Source organism: Musca vetustissima, unplaced genomic scaffold (genome assembly GCF_032173495.1).
Source record: "Musca vetustissima isolate MV318-11 ecotype Yass unplaced genomic scaffold, APGP_CSIRO_Mvet_v1 utg19281, whole genome shotgun sequence".
NCBI lineage: Eukaryota > Metazoa > Arthropoda > Insecta > Diptera > Muscidae > Musca > Musca vetustissima.
Genome location: NW_026888607.1, coordinates 36460 through 56198, shown reverse-complemented (window position 1 = coordinate 56198; position 19739 = coordinate 36460). Strand labels below are relative to the sequence as shown.

At 33.8% G+C, this 19739-nt stretch overlaps 1 protein-coding gene across 1 annotated transcript in view; it reads left to right on the top strand.

Moving 5' to 3' along the window:
• LOC133336487 (discoidin domain-containing receptor tyrosine kinase B-like) overlaps nt 1-19739 on the top strand; it is a gene marked incomplete at its 3' end in the record, with an annotated part of 53878 nt that overhangs the window by 1661 nt on the left and 32478 nt on the right. The window contains exon 2 of the mRNA XM_061544783.1: nt 8372-8477. Coding sequence (XP_061400767.1) covers nt 8372-8477 — 106 coding nt within the window. The remainder of the gene's footprint in view (nt 1-8371; nt 8478-19739) is intronic.

Genomic DNA, 19739 nt, shown 5'->3' with positions numbered 1-19739 from the left:
GTTTTTTAAAGCTGAATTTGTTTTAGAGCAGTTTAACATCATTTACATCTACTTTAAAAGATAAATGCTGTAGTTTATTTTACTCTTGTCAAGCAAAAATGTTGCTGAAGTGAAATTTTGCAGCTGAATTGCAGTTTTTCAAAGCTGAATTTGTTTTAGAGTAGTTTAATAGCATTTACATTCACTTTAAAAGTTAAATGTTGTAGATTATTTTAATTTTGTCGAGCAAAAATGTTGCTGAATTTAGATCTTTGCAGCTGAATTGCAGTTTTTCAAAGCTGAATTGGTTTAAAAGTAGCTGAATAGTATTCTCCACTATTTTAGAGGTACAATATTGTAGTTTTCTTCAGTTTTGTCGAGCAAAAATATTACTGAATTGAGTTTTTTACAGCTGAATTGCAGTTTTTCAAAGCTGAATTGGTTTTAAAGTAGCTGAATAGTATTTCCCTTTATTTTAGAAGTAAACTTTTGTAGTTTTTGAAATTTTGTCGATCAAAAATGTTGCTGAATTGATTTTTTGTTAGCTGAATTTTTTTTAAAGTAGCTGAATAGTATTTCCCTTTATTTTAGAAGTAAACTTTTGTGGTTTCTTTAAATTTTGTCGAGATAAAATGTTGCTGAATTGCATTTTCTTACAGCTGAATTCGATTTAAAGTAGCTGAATGGCATTTTCAATCATTTTGGAAGCAAAATTTTGTAGTTTGCTTTTATTTTGCGGAGAAAAAATTGCTGAATTGAGTTGAATAACATTTTTTCTCTGCTGAATTCGATTTAAAGTAGCTGAATATCATAATGATATGCTTTGCAACAAGAATTAGACCATTTACTTGCATAAAAAATGTAGCTGAATTGCATTTTTCGCAGCTGAATTACATTTTTCCTCAGCTGAATTCGATTTAAAGTAGCTGAATAGCATTTCCATGCTGTAGATTGTGTAAAATTTGGTGTTACCTCTTAATTTAAGTTCATAAGTTACATTCCTGCTACTTCCAAAGCTCTGTATGTTGCACTAAGGACTTCTTCTAAAGGGGCATATCAACTTTAATCAACATTTTAATGTTCGAAATGAAACCTTAATATGTGAATGGTAAATTTGGAAGGGTGGATGGGCATAGCAGTGATTTTATTTATAGCTAGGCAGGGTATCCAGAAATTAAATGGGGAGAATAAAATGAGTTACTCCACACAAAAAGGCTATCCCGAGTTGTGTTACTTTTTTTAGAGAATGAGGAAAAGGACTCTATTGGGCACGGAAGAGTAAAGCAGTCAAAGCTAGCCAATGATTCCCTTAAAACTTACAACACACACATACATACTCATGGTTAAATATATATTTAAAGATTTTCATTTCCAATTGAATGACTTCCAAAGCAGAGAAACATCCTTTACAGTGGTGTGTCACCGTACATGGGGACAGCACAAAGGATTTTGCTATACAAATCATCAGAGAACAAAGAGCTCAGTTGAAAAAAAATCGTTCAGCTCCCTTTCATTGATACATAAGTGGCATACACAAAGGCATGATGTGATGCGTTGTGATGTGATGTTTAGTTAAAGATGAACAGATCCATGTCGAGGGTAAAGAGTGTCTGTCGTTTAAATCACAACACACACACACATACATTCACATATACCATAACAAAGTAATAAAGTGTTCATATGAACAGAAAAAAGCCAGTTAGTAGTTACTTTATGACGAAGACATAGCTCAAAAGTCAATTGGCATGCGGATGAAAGGAAGAAAAAAAGAAACAGAATGGAAGGCTGTTGAAGATTCCTTACCAGTTCTGAGAGCGGGAACATAATTTAACTAAGGGTTTTTGTGAAGGAAAGAGAACTGGGCTACAGTAAATAAACCATGCCATCAAACAGCCAATCATCCAAGTTGAAGGTATCGTTTAGTATTTAAATTAGCATTTCAATTCAGTTCATGGTTGATCCCCTCCCCTCATCTTTGTATGTCCTGATAGACAGATGCTGTAAACAATTGTCAGTCAGTGATTTTTATCTGTATGTGTTTGTACGCCTTGTTATTTAATTGATGGCATAATCATGGACGACATTTAAAAGGCATGCCAAAGAGATGGCATTTGATACAATGATATGTGATTTTGAATTATAATAACAATAAATTGTAAAGATTTAAATATATATACAACAGAGGGGTTTCAGGGGACTATTTGACATCTTTAAAACTAATTCAGCAAAGAAGATGTTCAATTCAGCAAAATTTTTATAATTGTTTGTAAGATTTTATGCAAAAAATTACACAAAATGCTATTCAGCAACATTAAATCATATTCAGCTGAGAAAAAAAATAATTCAGCTAGCAAAAAACTAAATTCAGCAAATTTTTGTTTCTCAATTTGGTAAAATAATCAGTCCAATTTTCGTCATAATCTGTATAAAGATGCTATATAGCTTCTTTAAATCTAATTCAGCTATGAAAAATGCCATTCAGCTGCAAAAAAACTCAATTCAGCAAAGTTTTTTTTCATAATTGTATGCCAAAAATCTCCCCAACCTTAATTATAATCAACATAAAAATGTGGTATAGCTACTCTAAATCAAATTCAGCTAAGAAAAAATATAATTCAGCTGCAACAAACTCAATTCAGCAAAAAGAAGGCAATTTTTGTAATGTTTGTCATACAAATGCTCTCTAGCTTCATTAAATTGAATTCAGCTAAGAAAATGTGTAATTCAGCTTTGAAAAACTAAATTCAGCACAGTTTTTTGCCAGAAAATTTTAAAAAACTGCTTAATTTGTGCACTGTTGTGTACGCAGATGCTATTCAGCTGCTTTAAATTGTATTCCGCTAAGAAAATCTGTAATTAAGCTGTGAAAAAGTTAATTCAGCAAAGTTTTTTGCACGAAAATATAAGAAAACTGACTAATTTTTGCACTGTTGTGTAGCAGATGCTATTCTGCTACATGGAATCGCAGTTTGTTTAGAAAATGTGTAATTCAGCTATGAAAAGTCTAAATTCACTGCTTAATTTGTGCATTGTTCTGTATTCAGATGCTATTCAGCTGCTTTAAACTGTATTCAGCAGAGAAAATTTTTGTAATTCACCTATGAAAAAGTGCCTTATTTGTGCACTGTTGTGTAATCCAAGTGTAATCCAACTACTTAAAATCAAATTTAGCTAGACAAAAGTCAATTCAGCAAAATTTTTACTCATCTTTATATTAGGAAACAACTTATGTTTTCACAAAAACTCCATGGAAATATTATTCAGTTACATCAAATTAAATTCAGCTTTGAAAAAAATCTAATTCAGCTAACAAAAACTAAATTCAGCAAATATTTGTCATAATTAGATATGGGAAATTAGTGTAATTATGTAAAAAAAATATATGCAAATGTTTTTCAGCTGCTTTAAATTGAATTTTGCTAAGAAAATGTGTAATTCAGCAATGAGAAACTTAATTCAGCAAAGTTTTTTTCGGAAAAAAATTAAGAAAATTTACTAATTTTTGCGATTTTGTGTACAAACATGTAATTCAGCTACTTTAAATGAAATTCAGCTAAGTAAAAAGTCAATTCAGCAAAGTTTTTTTTGCAAAAAATATTTTTTTTTAATTTTCTAACAGTTTAAATTAAATAATGAGTGCCATTATTACCTTTATCTACATCTTAAAACCCTCTGCCCTTATTAACTTACAGGAAAAATTCTTTCAAATACTTGTTATTGTTAGGCAACACACAAATTTATGGAATCTCATTATTTTTGCTCGATCATGTTCAAAATGTAATAAATTTCAAATTTCCAGCCAAAGGTATGCTTGACTAAATAGATGAAATGGTATCGATAAAATAAATAAAGAAAAATACATGGTGATACACTTATACGATATTATTGTAAGAGATTTATATTGCAAGAGATCTCTCTTTGATACATATAAATATAATACTCAACGACAACAACAACAACAGCAATGGCAACAACAATGGCAATGACAATAAACATAATAATAAATGACATGAAATTTCATGCAAAAGTAAATTGACGATTGACTAGACTAAACTGAGAGATGTGTGATGGAGATGATGTTGTAGTGGTGATGGTGTTGTTGTTGTTGGTGTTTAACCATCATGTGTGTCTAAACCAATATCTGTTACGATATACTCATTTATTAAAAGAGAACCCAAGATTAAATCATTTCGATAAAAACTTTATGCAAATTTTCAACCTCAAGAAGAGGAAGACAAATGAAGAAGAAGAAGAAGAGGAAAAAAAGTAAATGGAATCAAATCCACAACGACCAAGGAGAAAAAAATCACAATTTTAATCTCCATCTAAAACCTAAAGTGGTTCAACAGATGTGACTGACTGTGGAGGACCTTAGGTGGATAGATGGTTGAATGAATGAATGGCTGGATGTTTGGTTGGCTGCTTGGTTGATTTGTTCGAAGTTCCAACCTCATTGTGTTTAACAAATTATGCACAGATATCCTTGCATTGTAAGCAATAAATACAATTTCACATTCCTCTACAACTTTACGTCTCTCGGCATTGTTGTTGTCTGTTCCGTACCGAACACAGTAGTTAAACGTCAAATGATAGTAGTCATTCATTCAGCCATCCATTCTATTTCTGGCTTCTTCTTCGTCGGCTGCTGCTAAAGCTAAGGAACATATGAGCCCTATACGAATGGAAGTTCAGTTCAACTCCATTGGTATTTTTCTCGTCAAGTTTATCATCATCTGCTCTTAAGTTAGTTAGCTTGGGTCTAGAGTAGAACGAAAAAAAAAGAAAAAATCTGGGAACTCCCCAATAACTGCTAGAATGGCATTAACCAAACAGAACACAAAATTTTCCATGTGAATGCACAACAACAATGCAAGTTGGCAAACAAAAAAAGTCTACGAGAAGACAAAGTCGTAAAGGGCTAAGGCATACAACATGTATGGTGTTTGGATTGTAAGTTGCAGACATAGCCACACTAGTTGTAGACATTAGGCAAAGGGTAACAAATTTTCCACAAGCTTTGTCGATGGCAATGTGTCGCTTTCTGTTTGCTAAATGAATGGAAAACATGAATGTTTTTGAATAAAGATTTTTTGGGATTGAAATTTGATAGAAAGAAAATGGGAATTTAAAAAAATATTTTTTTAAATTCGAAATTTTAAAAAAACATATATTTTCCTCAAAAAAAAAAAAAAAAAAAATAAATAAATAAATAAAAATAAACACAATCAGTAAGGAAAGCAGTAAAGTCGGACGGGGCCGACTATATGATACCCTTCACCACTTTTGGTATATTCTACATATGTATCCTAAAAGACGTCGATTTTTCGAAATCTGGACCGATTTTCAGGAAACTTAACACACATCATTCTAAACCTAATTCATTACGCTGTGCCAAATTTCGTGCAAATCGGTAGATATATAGGGACTTTGGTGTACCATTTACATTAAATCGGACGAAAATATATATGGGAGCTATATCTAAATCTGATCCGATTTTCAGGAAACATAACACACATCATTCTAGACTTAATTGAGTGCGCTGTGCCAAATTTCATGCAAATCGAAAGATATATAGAGCCATTTGTACACCATTTACCTTAAATCGGACGAAAATATATATGGGAGCTATATACAAATCTGAACCGATTTTCAGAAAACTTAGCACACATATTTCTAGACCTAATTCATTTCGCTGTGCCAAATTTCGTGGAAATCGATAGATATATAGGGACTTTGGTACACAAATTTACTTTAAATCGGACGAAAATATATATGGGAGCTATATCTTAATCTGAACCGATTTTCACGAAACATAACACACATCATTCTAGACCTTATTCAATACGCTATGCCAAATTTCGTGCAAATCGAAAAATATATAGAGACTTTGGTACACCATTTACCTTAAATCGGTCGAAAATATATATGGGAGCTATATCTAAATTTGGACCGATTTTCAGGAAACTTAACACACATCATTCTAGACCTAATTCATTTCGCTGTGCCAAATTTCGTGCAAATCGATAGATATATAGGCACTTTGCTACACCATTTACCTTAAATCGGACGAAAATATATATGGGAGCTATATACAAATCTGAACCGATTTTCAGAAAACTTAACACACATATTTCTAGACCTAATTCATTATTCTATGCCAAATTTTGTGCAAATCGAAAGATATATAGAGCCATTTGTACACCATTTACATTAAATCGGGCGTAAATATATATAGGAGCTATATCATAATCTGAACCGATTTTCACGAGACTCAACACACATCATTCTAGACCTTATTCAATACGCTATGCTAAATTTCGTGCAAATCGAAAGATATATGGGGACTTTGGTGCATCATTTACCTTAAATCGGACGAAAATATATATGGGAGCTATATCTAAATTTGGACCGAGTTTCACGAAACTTAGCACACATTATTCTAGACCTTATTCAATACGCTATGCTAAATTTCGTGCAAATCGAAAGATATATAGGGACTTTGGTGCACCATCGAACGAAAATATATATGGGAGCTATATCGAAATCTGAACCGATTTTCACGAAACTTACCACACATCTTTTTAGAGCAAATTCATTACGCTATGCCAAATTTCGTGCAAATCGAAAGATATATAGGGACTTTGGTAAACCATTTACATTAATCGGACAAACATATATATATATATGAGTTATATCTAAATCTGAACCGATTTTTCCCCAATTTGAATAGGATTCGTCATTTGGCCAAATATGTGACCTATGCCAAATTTCATCCAATTCGGATTATAAATGCGACCTGTACTTTGTTTGCAATTTAACATGGACAGATAGACGGACATGTATAAATCAACTCAGAAAGCTATTCTAAGCATATCCTCAAATGGAACCATGTGTCTATCTCGTTTCCTTTTGCCTGTTGCAAACATATGCACAAAGACATATAGGGTACCACAGTGTGGTGAAGGGTATAAAAAGCGACGTCTGGTAGGATACATATGTAGTATATACCCAAAGTGGTGAAGGGTATCATATAGTCGGCTCCGTCCGACTTTACTACTTTCCTTACTGGTTGTGGTATTGAAATTTGATAGGAAAAAATGGGAATTTAAAAAAAAAACATAGTCTTATAAAAATTATGTTTTTAAAAATTTGAAATTTTCCAAAAAAAAAGAACGAATTCAAAAATATTCGATATTGCTTTCCAAAAAAAAAATTGGAAATATATATTTTTTTTAATGAAAATTCCAAAAGGCTGTATTTCACCATGGAACCTCATCCTGACTCATTCTCGCTACATCCGCATACATTTATTGAAATACATTGATTTTGATTTTGGAATTTTAAAAGGTGTTTCCTTATAAATTATCTTAAAAAGATCGCGTGGACATATTTTCCGAAGAAAAAAAAAATTGCGGATTGCATGTTGAAAACATATGTATAAATAATTAAAAAAATATATAAATAAAAAATACAAACCATAATCATGCAACCATAAATATGTAGCCGGAAGCAAAAAATGCCCTCTCATCTTTCAATTTCCAATGAAAACGCCTATAAGTTAAGGGACAGTCATTGCACTTCGACAACATGCAACATGTGTCATCTTCAAAAAAATCAAAAAAAAAAAAAAAAAAATTATAAAAATAAAATAAAAAAAATATATAATAATAAATAATGATGTAAAAAAAATCCAAAAAAAAAACAAAAATTCAAAAATTCCAAAAAAAAAAAATTTAAATTATCAAAAAAAAAAAAAATCCAATAAATAAATTGTTGTGGTCAGATTGAAAAATCTCCAATCCGAAAATCACTTCTAAAGACAAGTGCTTAGCGTGTCATTTAAATGATTTAAAAATTTTAAAAAATTAAATCTTTCCTCTCTATACATATATCATAAATGCTTCAGTTAATTTGATAAATTTGACATGGAAAATGTTATAGTTTATATTTTCTTCAAACATAAACAATTTATAACAAAAACAACAACCAGAAAAGAAACATATATTTAAAACAATTTCCCCCCTCTCAAAATCTCTACATATGTTGTACGGGTGAAAATTTATGTTTATATCTTCTTCCACTCCCCCCGAAAAAATATGTATGTGTGTTTGTGTCTCATTTGAAAACAAAGACAATTTCGAAAATTTCCACATTTTTTTGTTGGTTGCTGTGTAGTATTTTTTAATGTAAATTTTTTCCTTTATTAATTGTCGTGTTCTTTGGTTGGGGGCTAGAGACATTTTTATGTCTTTTCTATTTTCTTGAATTCCGAATTAATTAGTAATAGTAGTTCTTTTGTTTAATTATTTTTTTATTTTTTGTTTTTTTTCTAATTTATGGTATTTTGATTTTTAAATAATGTTTTTGTATTTTTTTTCTTCTCCATTTACAGCCACATGTAATATGCCCCTGGGCATGGAATCCGGTGCAATCACAGATGCTCAAATTACAGCGAGTTCAGCCCATGATACGGGCTTCGTTGGACCACAACATGCGAGGTGAGTTTTTGAGAAATTAAATATTGGGAAAAATATTTTCATAACGGGAATTATTAAAATTATGTTTGAAAGATCATGCTCAGAGATGTTGTCTTCTACGTGGTCTTTCTGATTCGTGGCCTTCGCCTTCTACGGGAACCATCAGTAGGCTCGCTTTTATATACCTTTTGAGCTCGAGGCATTCTCATTCATTCGCACAATATGGCCTAGCCATCGTAGTCGCTGCAGCTCAATACGACTGACTATGTCCGCGTATAAATTGGTTCATTCGACGCCGATATTCACCGTCGACACAGATCGACCCGTTGATCTTTCGGAGAATTTTTTTTTTCAAACACCCCATATGACAGCACGGCTAGTATCAGCGTCTTGTAAATTGTGAGTTTGGTCTGGCGGGAGGTGTCCTTATTTCTAAACTGCCTACTTAGAACACAGTAGCATCGGTTGGCCATCACTATCCTTCTCCGAATTTCAAACCGGATGTCATTTGTTTTATTTATGGCGGTACCAAGGTATGTAAACTACCTTGAAGCTGTAGTTCTCATGTTCCACAGTTGGTCCGAGTCTACCGGACGTCTTGTCTAGCCATCATAGTCGCTGCAGCTCAATACGACAGACTATATAAATTGTAAAGCTCGTGGTTCATTCGACGCCGATATTCACCATCAACGCAGATCGACCCATAGATCTTTCGGAGAATTTTTCTCACCAACACTACAAGAGCTGCCTCATCTGCTTGCGAAAGTGACCATGCTTCAGATCCATATAACATCATGGGCAGTATCAGTGTCTTGTAGAGTGTGAGTTTGGTCTGGCGGGAGGTGGCTTTGCTTTTGAGTTGCTTGCTCAGATCAAGCATATGCGCTTGCGCCATAGAATCACTTTCCGCCCGTCCGTCCGTCTGTCTGACCATGTTAAATTGTAAACAAAGTACAGGTCTCATTTATGATCCGAATTGGATGAAATTTTGCATAGGTCACTTATTAGGACCAAGGACGAACCCTATTGAAATTGGTAAAAATCGACTCGGAGTTAGATATAGCTCCCATATATATTTTCGTCCGATTTAATGTAAATGTTCCCTATACATATTTCGATTTGCACGAAATTTGACACAGCGTAATGAATTAGGTCTATAATGATGTGTGTCAAGTTTCCTGAAAATCGGTTCAGATTTGGATATAGCTCCCATATATATTTTCATCCGATTTAAGGTAGACCCTATATATCATTCCATTTGCACGAATTTTGGTATTCGTCCGATTTAATGTAAATGGTGCACCAAAGTCCCTATATATCTTTCGATTTGCAAATGACATGCTTATGGATCCATTATCATATTAATGGTCTTCTAAAATTCGTCATCTGTTAGGATTCAACTATTGAATATAGCCAAATTGGTGTAGGGTATCGTAGGCCCCGTTCGACTTTACTACTTTCCTTACTGTTTTATTTTTGTTTTTTTTTTTTTTTTTTTTTTTTTGTAAATCCCTTTTTCTTCATCCCATCTTCCTAATGATCTTAATGACAACCTAAGTATATGCTTACATGTTATCCCATTCATTAGCATAAGTGTTCTTTTCGTTGCCATAGATTACATTAACAAAAACATCTCCCCTGCCCCTCGAAGTCTCCCAACTTAAAGCCATTGGTAACAAATCTATCTTCACTGTAGCCACTTAGTTTAATTTAAATCACTATGATTATGTCAAACAAGAGTAAACATCATAAATTTAACAGAAAAACGTGATCCAGAGTCATTTATTTATTTTCGTTCGTCAGGTCTTCCTTCTTTCGTAGACAACCAACGGATGGTTGGCTGAAGCAACCATTCGAACCGCACACCATCGAAACCAACTCAACAACACAACTCCGTCAGTCAGTCAGTCAATCCCATATAAACATTCAATTAAATTAAGATAAATACCCTATCGACGCCATTCAAATGGTTACCATGAACAACAACAACCCAACAACGACCAACAACAAATAGAAACCGACCATTGGACATTTCCATGCCAGATGAGTATTAACGAAATGGTTGAATAGAGGAAAGGCAAAGCAAAGTCGTCAATGAAAATTAAAACACAGACCCAGAAGAAAAAATCCGCTGCATACAAATAACAAAATCAAAACGTTCCAAGGAGCCACAGATGCCATGGCCACAACAGAGAAATGGAAACTCTTCATGGAGTTGAACATTAAAAAAAAAAAATAGAAAAAAGAAACTAAATCTAAAAACTACTTTGCTGAAGAAGGTAAAAAACGGCGGCTTCTTTTCTCAACTTTGATTAGATAGTTGTTGGTCCGGTTCGGTTCGGTTCGGCCATGGCTAGGCCATTTGGAAATTTTCTTCGGTGGCTCTAAATGGAGCCTGGGTCTTGCCACTGACTATTCTAAATGCTAACAGCAAATTATATATTAAACTTGCAACATTTTCTCCTCTCTCTCATCTCCTCTCCCCCCTTGCCTACAATCAACCAACCCATTCAAACAACAAGTAGAATGGCAATGGTCTAGAGATTGTTAACTTTGTCCATAACAATAATTAAAGTCAAAATGTAATGGGTCTCTATAAACTACAATGGGAGGATATTAGCATTTTAAATGGTTTTTTTTTTTTGTATTGGCAATGGAGCTCTTAGAGAGATAAACCAACAGAGAAGCCGGAAATTATCAGTGTCATAAAAATCAATTTTCAAGGAAAAAAAAGGTTCTAATATCATAGGCGGAATCATTGTGAAAATTTAAGAAATAGTTTATGCTGATTAAATTCATCGGCCTTGGTGGAACAAGCTGAAAGCGAATATTGGCAGGTGGGCAACATGAAAATTGGAAAAATTAAAAAAAAAACAATATTTTCTTCAAATATTCGGGATGGTATGACAAAATTAAAAAAAAAAACAAGTAAGGAAAGTAGTAAAGTCGGACTGGGCCTACTATATGATAACCTTCATCACTTTGGGTATATTCTACATATGTATTCTAACAAACGTCGCGTTTTTTTGCGTTAGTCTCTGGAAACTTGCTAGAGACTAATTTATATTACTTCGTTGTACGTTGTATCAATCGGCCTAGCACGAAGCTTAGCAACATCATTCTATACCAAAATTCGTGCAAATCGAATGATATATAGGGACTTTGGTACCCCATTTACCTTCAATCGGACGAAAATATATATGGGATCTAAATCCAAATCTGAATCGATTTTCACGAAACTTAGCACACATCATTCTAGACCTCATTCAGTAGGCTATACCAAATTTCGTGCAAATCGAAAGATATATAGGGACTTTGGTGCACCATTAACCATAAATCGGACGAACATTTATATGGGAGCTATATCTAAATCTGAACCGATTTTCTCGAAACTTGGCACACATTATTCTAAACCTAATTTAGTACTCTGTGCCAAATTTCGTGAAAATCGAAAGATATGTAGGAACTTTGGTGCCCCATTTACCTTAAATCGGACGAAAATATATATGGGAGCTATATATAAATCTGAACCGATTTTCTCGAAATTTGGCACACATCATTCTGGATCTAATTCAGTACGTTTCAGTCCTTTTGCCTGTTACAAACATATGCACAAAGACATACTACCCTGTACCACAGAGTGGTGAAGGATATAGAAACCAGTGAGCGGAGCAGTACACAACTGCTACAGAATTCTAACTTTTTGCGGATTTTTATTCCGAGCCTGTGCAATATTTCGTGATAGTTGCACCCTCTTGCCCGATTAGTGTCAACTGCACCTCTTCCTTACACGGACATATTTTCCGAATATTACTAATATTCAGTACAGTCCTTCTAATTACTTGTCCATATTCCCTTCAGCTTGGGCTTATAATTGTGGCCTATAGATCGAATCGAAAATATTGTCCGATCTTTATCAAAACCGGCATGTTTAGTCTTTGGCCCGATCCCCTTCTCCATGTAAAATTTCGCGATGTTTGGGCCATAATTGTGGCATATGGAGCTTTGGGTCTGCACAAAGCTATTATACCCTGACAACATAGTTGTGTAGGGTATAAATAATCTACGCCTTGTGTAGATGTCTGAAAAAATTATTCCCTCTCAATATTTACTCTCAGTGTTAACCTCCCTCCCTCTCCATTTGTGATTAATGATCTAAATCAAAGATTTTTCAATTTTCCATCGTCGTTTTATTTGTTTTTCTTCTTCTTTGCTTACCGAAAAAAATAATGTCTTATCATTTCCTTAAATCTTAAATCAAAATTTCCATTCGAAAATATATATTCCCAAGATTCCTTAGTCTATCCTGCTTGCTATAATTTTTTTATTGTTCACGCTCTTCATTAATATTAATTTTGTTCAGATCAAATAGAATAGAGGCCAAATAGACATCAAATGAGGGAATTAAATGTTCTACTGTCCCTAAGTAAATAAAACATATAAATTACTGCAAGTCAGGGAGGGTGGGGGTTGGGGTGAACGTAAATTTTATATTTACACAATTTTTCAAACATTGACCAAGTGAGGTAACCCTTGGTAATTATTATTATTTTTTGTTCAACATAATATGGGCATTTGGTAAATAAGCAAAATACCCGCATCACATTTTCGATGGACACACCAATGCAACAGCATTTCCTGGGCTGTGAATTGGAAGGGGAGAAAATACGAAAAGAAAAAAATTTACCCAATTTTTTGTTTGTTGAAATATTTACAGGCCAGCAAAAATCTCTGTTTTGTTATATTTACTATTTATTTAAATTAGAAAAGATGCTGGAGTTTGTGTGTGACTCTCTCTGTAGCCGGTCATTTCCTGTGGCGTGTAATAAAAAAAATATTTTAAATTGTCACACAATGACCAAGCAAGCATGGTATACAGTGGGACTTCCTAAACTATAATATTTCAGAGTTTTGTTTTTTATGCCTTTTTAGGGCGATATTTCAAAAATAAATAAATAAAAGTATATTTAAAAAATATTTAAGAAATGAAAACAAAAATCAAGTCTTGGGGGATTTTTTTTTTAATTTTTTTTGTGACTTAGGTCCCACTGTAACAGCCAATAAAATTGTAAATTTACAATGAGTCGGTAATAACTTGAATTTATGTCACCGACAATCACTGCCCTGTATTTGGTGTAGATTTCAATTGTCAAATGGCGCCTTAGCCGGTAATAATATTTTTTCAAATAAATGAAGTGGGGAAAAAAGAGGTTAATCGGTTTTTAAACGGATTTATAGAACAGATTAAATTACAACCTATGCTGGATTATTCTCACTCAAAAAAAAAAAAAAAAAAAACTTAAAAAAAAAACAAAAAAAAAAAAAAAAATAAGAGAAAAAATATTTCTTGCAATTTCAAGGGCCTAGAATGGTGTGTGTTGAATGAGGTGTGTTGAGTTTCCTGTATATCGGTCCGGATTTGGATATCTCTCCCATATATATTTTCGTCCGATTTAAGGTAAAAGGTTCACCAAAGTCCCTATATATCCTTCGATTTGCACGAAATTTGGCACAGCGTACTGAATTAAGCCTAGAATGATGTGTGTCAAGTTTCCTGAAAATCGGTCCAGATTTAGATATTGCTCTCATATATAGTTTCGACCGATTTTAGGTAAATGGTGCAACAAAGCCCCTAAATATATTTCGATTTGCACGAAATTTGGCATAGCGTATTGACTTAGGTCTAGACTGATGTGTGTTAAGTTTCCTGAAAATCGGTCCAGATTTAGATATAGCTCCCACATATATTTTCGTCCGATTTATGGTAAATGGTGCACCAAAGTCTGATATATACTTCGATTTGCACGAAATTTGGCATAGCGTACTGAATTGAGACTAGAATTATGTGTCTTAAGCTTCGTGAAAATCGGTTCAGGTTTAGATATAGCTCCCGTATATATTTACGTCCGATTCAAGACAAATGGTGCGCCAAAGACCCTATATATTCTTCGATTTGCACGAAATTTCGCATAGCACGCTGAATTGAGTCTAGAATGATGTGTGTTAAGTTTCGCGAAAATTGGTTCAGATTTAGATATAGCTCCCACATATATTTTCGTCCAATTTAAGGTAAAAGGTGCACCAAAGTCCCTAAATATCTTGCGATTTGCACGAAATTTGGCACAGCATACTGAATTAGGCCTAGAAGGATGTGTACTAAATTTCTTGGAAATCGGTTCAGATTTAGATATAGCTCCCTTATATATTTACGTCCGATTTAATGTAAATGGTGTACCAAAGTCCCTAAATATCTTTCGATATGCACGAAATTTGGCACAGCGTAATGAATTAAGTCTAGAATGATGTGTGTTGAGTTTCGTGAAAATCGGTTCAGATTTAGATATAGTTCCCATATATATTTTCGTTCGATTTAATGTAAATGGTAATCCAAAGTCCCTAAATATCTTTTGATTTGCACGAAATTTGGCTCAGTGTAATGAATTCAGCATAGAATGATGTGTGCCAAGTTTCGTGAAAATGGGTTCAGATTTCGATATAGCTCCCATATATATTTTCGTCCGATTTAATGTAAATGGTGCACCAAAGCCCCTAAACATCTTTCGATTTGCACGAAATTTGTCACAGCGTTTTAAATTAAGAGTAGAACGATTTGTGTTTAGTTTCGTGAAAATCGGTTCAGATTTAGATATAGCTCCCATATATATATTCGTCCGATTTTAGGTAAATGGTGCACCTAAGACCCTATATATTCTTCGATTTGCACGAAATTTTGCACAGCGTATCGAATTAAGAGTAGAATGAAGTTTCGTTCAGATTTTATATAGCTCCCATAAATATTTTCGTCCGATTTTTAGCAAATAGGTCACCAAAGAATTAAAGGGCACACAATAAATAATGAACAGATGATTGTGGATGAACTGTCATATAGTCGGCCCCATCCAACTTTACTGTTTTCCTTACTGGTTTTGATATGCAATTAAAATATGACTTAAGTAATTTTCTAAAAATCGATCATGTAAAAATTTCATTAATAAATTTCGTTCATCTGGCACTTGGGCTGTCACAATGACATAGTTTTTTTATATTTATTTTTTTTTTTTTTAATAACATAACATGATTTTATGATTCTTCGAAGCCGAAAAATTCAGGAAAATTACCCTCATAAATTATTGTTTTGTTTTTTTTTTATGCGGAGGGATGGAGGGGGATAAATGCACTTGAAACATCAATGTTGCAGCAATTGCAGCATGTGCTGTCAGTAGTTGAGAACGTGTGTGTGTGTGCGTCTGAGTGTTTATCATTAAACATCATAAACACCAACATTAAGATCATTTTCTTCTGCCCCAAAAAAAGTGGAAAAAACCCACTTCGAATATACTTCTTCTGATGAAATGATAACCCACTGATGAAAGAAAATTTCAACAAGAAAACCACAAAGATAAACACTTGATGAGGTGGTGGTAGAGAGTTAAGAGAAAGGGGGAAGTAAAAATTCTATTTTTTTTTTTTTTTTGAACAAAATGCAATTATATTTTCTTTTTTCCACGGAACATTGCGGTGAAAAATTGTTACACCAGGTATCTAGAGTGGAGACCAAAACGGTGTAATATTATTTTTACATGGGTCGTGGGTCCCATCCCCCTTTTTGTGTTCATTTCATAAATGGTGGCAGCAATGGCTTTGATTGCTTTGATCTATTTTAAGATCCCGTGTTTTTTTCTGCTTCTTCTTCTATGTCTGCCACCATAGTCTGCTGCACAAAGTCTTTTTGGTGAAGCCGATTCTCGAGAAAAAATTGTGTTTCTGCATTATTTTCTTCTATGACCCCTCTCCTTTCATTTGGAGCTCTCAATGGGTGATAGCGGAACAATTTTGTGCATTTCTTTGCAACAAAATGTTCATAGACAAGTTTCTTTCTTTTTGTTGTTGTAATTTTTCTCTTTCTTGGTAATTACTTAGCACTTGAACATGTCGACAAAGCCAGCCAGCCAACCAACCAGCCAGCCATACACAAACACCATGAGACAATTTTTATTACTCTTGTTTTTTTCTTTCTCCAGAAATTGTAAAAGAAAATCTTCGATAATGAGTATTTTTCGGAAAATCCACAAAGCTAAAGACACAATGAAAAAAATTAAAAATTGCTTAGATGTTAAGCAATATCTGTACTCCACTTATACTTGTCGAAGTTACTCAACATCAAACAGCTTCACAGAAAAAATTAGTTTGACATAAAGTGTCAGTAAATACTTCAAAATTTGGTGAGTGTGTGTGTTTTTTGGTTAATGGGAGATTAAACCAGTAAGGAAAGTAGTAAAGTCGGACTGGGCCGACTATATGATACCCTTCATCACTTTGGGTATATTATATCCTAACAACAGCATGTCTATGTTCCCTCATTCTCCAACCTATTCCAACTTTAATTTCATTCGAGCAGATTTAGAGCCGTCTGCGTAACATGGGGAAAATTTATGGAAAGCGATTTATAGCAAAATTGTTACACGCTATTCGGTACGCCGCGTTGTTAAAAATTAAATCTATATGTGGGAGCAATATCTAAATCTGAACCGGTTTTCACGAAAATTACGCTATGCCAAATTTCGTGCAAATCGAAGGATATAAAGGGACTTGGGTGCACTATTTACCGAAAATCGGACAAAAATATATATGGGAGCTATATCTAAACCTCAACCGATTTTTACGAAATTTAAAACACATCGTTCTAGACTTAATTCAGCACGCTTACGAAATTTCGTGCAAATCGAAGGGTACCAAGAGACTTTGGTGCACTATTTACCTTAAATCGGACGAAACTATATATGGGAGTCATATCTAAATCTGAACCGATTTTCTTGAAACTTGGCACACATCGTTCTGGAACTAATTAAGTACTCAATGCCAAATTTCGTGCAAATCGAAGGATACAAAGGGACTTTGTTGCATCATTTACATAAAATCGGACGAAAATATATATGGGAGCTATATCAAAATCTGAACCGATTTCCACGAAACTTGGCACACATCATTCTGGAACTAATTCAGTACTCTGGTGCACCATTTAAATAAAATCGGACGAAGATATATATGGGAGCTATATCTAAATCTGAACCGACTTTCAGGAAATGTAACACACATCATTCTAGACCTAATTCATTACGCTGTGCCAAATTTCGTGCAAATTGATAGATATGTAGGGACTTTGGTGCACCATTTACATTAAATCGGATGAAAATATATATGGGAACTATATCTAAATCTGAACCGATTTTCTTGAAACTTGGCACACATCGTTCTGGAACTAATTAAGTACTCAATGCCAAATTTCGTGCAAATCGAAGGATACAAAGGGACTTTGTTGCATCATTTACATAAAATCGGACGAAAATATATGTGGGAGCTATATCCAAATCTGAACCGATTGTCACGAAACTTGGCACACATCATTCTGGAACTAATTCAGTACTCTGTGCCAAATTTCGTACAAATCGAAAGATATATAGGGACTTTGGTACACCATTTACATAAAATCGGACGAAAATATATGTGGGAGCTATATCTAAATCTGAACCGATTTTTCCCAATTTCAATAGCGTTCGTCCTTGGGCCAAATAAATGAGCTGTGCAAAATTTCATCCAAATCGGATCATAAGATGCCTACAAAATTGTTAAAAAAAATCTACGCCTTGGGTAGATGCCTAAAAAAATTGTTTTAAAAAATCTACGCCTTGGGTAGATGCCTAAAAAATTGTTTAAAAAAATCTACGCCTTGGGTAGATGCCTAAAAAAATTGTTTCAAAAAATCTACGCCTTGGGTAGATGCCTAAAAAATTGTTTAAAAAAATCTACGCCTTGGGTAGATGCCTAAAAAAAAATTTAAAAAAATCTACGCCTTGGGAAGATGCCTAAAAAATTGTTTAAAAAATCTACGCCTTGGGTAGATGCCTTAAAAAATTTTTTAAAAAAATCTACGCCTTGGGGAGATGCCTAAAAAATTGTTTTAAAAAATCTTCGCCTTGGGTAGATGCCTAAAAAATTGTTTAAAAAAATCTACGCCTTGGGTAGATGCCTAAAAATTGTTAAAAATCTATGCCTTGGGTAGATGCCTAGAAAAATTGTTTAAAAAAATCTACGCCTTGGGTAGATGCCTAAAAAAATATTTATTTTTTGAAAAATAGCTAACTCTCCAAAAAAAAGCTTGCTTGCTATCTCCCTTAAAGCATCCATAAATCCCCTCCAATTAATTTCCTATAATTACAAATGACCACACGCCTCTTTTTCCTTGCCTTCCTCCACACTCCTTCTCATTATTTTCACATCAAGGGCTATCACTTCAACCAAAAAATAAAAAAAAATCATTAAAAACATTACGCCAAAAAGGACCACAGCTCCCCACCAGGATTGACCAACAATCAGAACAACAACAACAAAAAATTAACATATCAATAAATGCTTAAAGCAGACAACATCTTAACTGCCAAGCAGCAAAAAAATAAGAAGTTGAGCGGCAATCCAAAAAATCAACCTCTCATAACATAACTTAAACACCCCGCCAATGAAGAAAACGACGGGACAGAGATACCGCAAAAAAACGAATATTAATCCTTAATTACCAAGACAACATCCTGCTGAGTTTGTCCAAAAAAAAAGTGGCAACAAATTCCCTTTTCCTTCCACAGATCCATTACCATCAGCTGAAAAAAGACATCATTTCAGCCATGGGGGGACCGTCCCGACCAAACGACAAACACTGCAAAGACGTTAACATTAAGAGGAAGAAAGAAATCAACAAAATTGAAACTCCAACATCGCAACCTTAACGAACTTAACAAGTTACCAGAAGCGTTTTTCATAGTCATAGGGGGGTACCTCCTCCCCCCTCCCCCCCCTCCATCGCGCTTGCTGGTTGTTCATTTCGAAAAAAAAATGATAACATGACCAAGTATTGACGTTTAATACACCCTGCACAAATGTTTTTTTTAAGACATAAACGCAATTTCCATTAAGAATCAGAAATCACAACAACAACAACAAATCTACTACAACAACAATATTTAGTCGTTATATTGGCCACAAGAAATATACAAATCAAGAAGGAATGAACAAATCTTGAAAACGCCACTTAAATGTCCAAATGGTAATGTATCGCCAACAACAACAACAACATGACAATAACAACAATATCAATATCAAATGGCCAAGACAGCATTTAAAATGAAGAAGAAGAAGAAAAAAACCTCCAAGACGTTGTAAAAAATTCAAAATCATTTGGTTAAGACTTTTACATAGCAGACAGTGGCTTTGTGGGACATCATCATGGCCATC